The 4,815-nt window shown below is 44.8% G+C and overlaps 1 protein-coding gene across 1 annotated transcript in view; it reads left to right on the top strand.

Annotated features, from left to right (window-relative positions):
- Positions 1-1,298, top strand: part of TARS (threonyl-tRNA synthetase) — a 15,070-nt gene extending 13,772 nt beyond the window's left edge. Inside the window, exon 18 of the mRNA XM_008936547.1 lies at positions 1,150-1,298. Within this exon, the coding sequence (XP_008934795.1) occupies positions 1,150-1,298 (149 nt within the window). The remainder of the gene's footprint in view (positions 1-1,149) is intronic.
- The last annotated feature ends 3,517 nt before the right edge of the window (positions 1,299-4,815 follow it).

Genomic DNA, 4,815 nt, shown 5'->3' with positions numbered 1-4,815 from the left:
TCCTGGCTCGCACAGCTGGACTGACACGAGGCCATTGTGGCCCAAGGCAGTACTGTTGGTGGTCAGTGAGTGGAGGCATAGAGAAAACCTCTTGCCCTTCGTTGGTCAGATTGTTAAAGAGATTTTTCCATTCCCCCTCCCCAGTTATATAGGCTCTTTTTTTAATCTGTAGCAGAAGTACCACCATACTTTCACTGTGTTGAGATGTGGTGCACTTCAGGGCTATACACCAGTTCATAGAAGACTCTTCCATTAGAGGGGGATGCAGGGACAATTAGAAACCAATCCTGAAGTATGTGATTTGAAGCACCATATTAGTCATGTCATGTAAACTGAGGCTGTAGCATTGACCCCAAAACTATTTGAGATCCTTTGGAGGGGAAGGAGCCTGTCAACTGACAGAGCAACTCCACCCTCAGAGTAATTGATAGAATCATGAATAAAGTTCTTTTGTTCCTTAAAACTTTAAGCATGTGATACAGGTAAGACAAAACAGCATATTACCTTCAAGGCCACAAATGATAAGCCTGTCAGGCAAAAAAAAATCTCACCTGATTTGTGCTCAGAGGTGGATTCAAAGAGTTGTCCCACTGAATGTAGATTGAGTACCAAAGAAACACAGTCTCCTGTAGCAGCTACCAGGTATATTATATGAAATTGATATTGGTAGTGAAACGTACATATGTTATCTTGAGATCTGTATCATAATTTTAGAGTAAAATAATTTGGGGATTTTCCAATACACTTTCTTGCTGCCTCCATAAAGAAAACAAATAGCTCTTGGTTATTTACAATCAGGTTGTCTTTCTGGTCTTTGCCTGTGGAACACTCCATGTTTATTTCTCGTTTTGACTGCGGTTCTCTCTAATAAATTAGTCGGTCAATCTGCACTTACTAAATTTACTTTTCCTTTTACTCATATTTTGCCAAATTGCTCTTTGTGACATACTAAAATGTATTAAATGGTAGGAGATTAGACAAGGATATCGGCTGCTAAGCAGGGGGAGATGCAGGAGGGTAAAGAAGGCTTGATGCGTTGGCTGGTGAGCTTTTTAGAATTTTTTAGTATGCCTACGTCTTAAGGGAATGGGGAGGAAAAAGAGCTTGCTAAACATTGTGCTCACTCCTTTGCCTCTTGGCTGTCTGTAGTTGTAGGGGAAAAGGAGAAGGCGAGTGGAACAGTGAACATCCGCACGCGGGACAACAAGGTGCACGGGGAGCACGCCGTGGCCGACACCGTGCGGAGGCTGCTGGAGCTGCGGGGCGCTCGCTCCCGGCACGCCGAGGAGGAGTTCTAACACTGCTCTACACGCCCTAAGAAAGAAGAATATTCTAGTTTTCCAAATTCAGTTAACCACAGAGTTCTTGTGCTGAACCAGATTTGAAATGTATTTCACATTGGACCTCTTGCTCGCTTTAGGAGAGATTTTTCTTCAGTCGGAAATGTATCTTTTTTGTAAAAAATCAATTTTTTCACAAAAAGTAGAATTTCCTGGCCTCTGACCACTGGCAGATAGAATAAGATGAAATGACTTTCTGGGACTGCAAGGGAAAATGGAAATGTTAATTGGGGATACCCATAGCATCCTAACTACCCTGTTAAGAATAAAATACATTTTGATATCAAATATTTTTCATGAAAGTTAAACAAAAGACCTCAGACGTAAGAAACCACATAGGAACCGTGTGCTGCAGCAGCTTTTGAATTGTCTCCTCTCGCAAGAACAGTGGTACCTTGCAGTCTTGTCTGCTGGTCTTACACCAGTTATTAAACGTGTCAGCTCTGAACAGTTCCCAGCCCTGTGGATGGGGAAGTGTCCAGAGCTCTGCCGTCTCACTGCCAGCCCAGGGCAGCTGTGTGCTCTCCCAGGGGCAGTGTCTGAAACGAGCCGGCTCTTTTTGAGGCTGCGGTAGCTGTACCAAGGGGATAGAACTGCCCAGGGGAGGCAGGGCACAGCGGGGCCAGAAATGCAGCTAAGAGAACCAACCATCTGGAGGAGAGTGTTTCTCTTTGTAACGCTGATCTGGCCTTTCAGGAGGGCTGTATGTGTCACAGCAGAAACAAGAATGTACCAAAATATTTTGTAACTCTATAGGTACAGCCCCCCTACAGCTCTAGTCCAGGGCGTCACATGCTCAGCTAGCAGCCTCTCCTACCTCACAGCTGAGGGATCTCATCAGTTGGTTTAGCTTTGGGTTTTTTTTTCAGTTTTGGGTTGGGTTGTTTTTGGTTTTGTTTTTTTTTTTCACGTCTGGCTGACAAGAGGCAAATGTGTGTCGCTGATATAAAATAAAATCATGGTCTGAGACTTCTTGGGTTTGGGTTGTCTTTTTTCATTGTGTTTTTTGTTTGTTTTGTTAGTCTTAACTGACCTGACCGCTTCCAAAGGTGACTGTTAACTGCTCCTTTAAAAAGAAACCTACTGCAGCCTTAGCAAAGATGGGGCACATCTGAGGGCAGGTTTGAACCATTCTGTCTTCTGAAGATCTCCAGGTCTTGCTGATTCTTTTATTATCTGGGCAGAAGAATTTAATCTATCTTTTTCTCACCTGTCTTTCTCAGGGGCAATGGTGACATGATGTCAGCACTTGAACCCATTGTGAGTTCAGTCTCACCAGACCACAGCCCCAGCCCCAGCAAAATCTATTTCTTCATTCTTTGACTTGTTTGGACTAAAAGTTCCATCTAACTGCTATGAAAAAAAACAGGTGGGGGGAACAGAGCTGACTTTCCACTGCCTTGCTGCTCTCAAAATTATATGAGTGAAGGTTAAGTGTCTTATTTTCTGTATTTTGCATGTGCTTTGCTGTGAAGTGACTGTTGCTTGTGTGAGACAGTGGAATGAGCAGTCAGCTCTGCCTGGGCCAGAGGGACTTCATCAAATGTTGAAGCAAAACCACAGTAGACACTGGTCCCCCAGAGGAAAGGGGGACCTGGCTCCTTTCTCTCTAGCAATCACTCCTCAAACCACCGTTGTACTTGGTTGCCTGTGTTGATTTTCAGAGGGAGCACTGACTTCAGTTCTGTGGTGATCCCTGGCTAGTGTTAAGCTGCCCGAGCCTGTTGTGACACAGCACTGCTGTGACACACCAGCAACTACTGTGTGGGGCTCAGCAGGTGTCAGTATTGGACAGGTTCTCCTTCTACAGAAACCTCATTTGCTTACATCAGGCTTTTAAATACCTATATAATGAGATTATATATATATATATATGAATGCTTGATTAGAAAGAACACTTAGGGGTATAATCCAAGAAAACATGCACCTCCAGCAGGCTGTGGACAGAACCTGGGTGTCTGTGTCCAAATCGTGATCTGTACCCAAATTGGTGCTGCACTCAAGTGCCGTCCAAACGTCTGCTGGTTTAAGCTCTCCAGCTGCCAAGAGCTGCAGGCGTGTGCAGAAGCAGAACTAGCCTGGCCCGAGCAGCACATCCTCTCGGTTCAACCAGAAGGTGCTCTGAAGAGGACTCTACCACAGACTTCTCCATGCCACCGGCATTTCCTGTGGAGCAGCTGATAAGGTACAGCTCCAACTCAGCTTTACTTCACAATGAGTTTTGTTTGTTCATACCTTAAAGCAGATTTCAAAGCAAATTGCCAAAGGAGGCACAGGGAAGGAAGATCTTTAACGTGACAGATCATCCAAGCATATGCAAATAAGGTCTGGCAGGAATTGTGCCAGCCTTCAGTTTTCTGAGAAACTCCTCAGTCCTGCAAACTTCCCTGAAAGAGTTTCCCCTGGCCCAGAACCAGCAGACACTGTCATGACCAAAGGTAATTCCACCAGGACTCATTTTGTGATGAAATGCCCACAGTGGCTGGGATTATTCTCAGTTGCACCACTGGGACAATCTGATGCAGTCTCAGTGTTCAGATTCAGTAGTTCCATCAACTCACCTAAAAGCAGTGAAGCATCACCTCTAGGGAGAGCCCAGCTGCCAGCTGAACAGCTTATCAGCGTGGGCAGCTTTGCACACTCTTAGCCCGAGACCGTCTTTTTCCATTGCATCCAAACCCAGCCTGTGCCTGTTCCCCCAGAAAAGAAAACACAACAAGCCCTGTGGTAAAGGAAAACCAGTTTACCATGTCTGACTTTTCCCTTGTTAGAGTAGGGCAAAATTAAGGGGGTCTTTGACAACTCATTTTGGGCCTTCAGACCATGTCCCGTGTAATTTCTTAATTGCACAGTCAGTTCTGGCAAGGAACTAAGGAAAAAAATCAGTTAATGGTAAACTGATGCTCTGAAAATTAAATATTGTTAGAGGATATGCTAATGGAAAACCAAGACAGAATATACTGCTTGTTGCTTAGAGTGTCTCCAAAACCACTCAGCCTTTCTATGCAGTAGTGTTCCCCATCTGCTCTGGACAGGAATAGCCCCTCACAGTTGTCTCGTGGTTGATGCCTTGTTAGCCACTGTGCCTGGGTATGCTCGTACAGGATGAGCTACGTTTGGACTTGTATGAAAGTTAAGTTTCATGAAGGAGAGCCTCTGGAGCCAGGCACGCATTAACATTGAGTAAATTACTACAGAGAGCACGTGCTCAGATAAACCGGGGCAGCCAGGGATGTCTTGTGGTGTCCTCAGACATTGAAGGTAAATCATCTGGGTTACACAGTTAGTCTCAATATGTAGGATAGCTCTATCCCTCTCAAAACGATAGCCTTCCACTGGATCACAAAGCTCTACTGCAAACTGGATAACACTGTGAGATGCACTGAGGGCAGCTGTGAAAACTGAAGAAACCCCACCACCCAAAGTGTTCAGCATCCAGAAAAAAAATAATCGTGCCAATTAAACGCAACAAGGT

This window comes from Merops nubicus, unplaced genomic scaffold, assembly GCF_000691845.1.
Source record: "Merops nubicus isolate BGI_N331 unplaced genomic scaffold, ASM69184v1 scaffold12133, whole genome shotgun sequence".
Lineage (NCBI taxonomy): Eukaryota > Metazoa > Chordata > Aves > Coraciiformes > Meropidae > Merops > Merops nubicus.
This window is presented reverse-complemented; position numbering and strand designations above follow the sequence as displayed.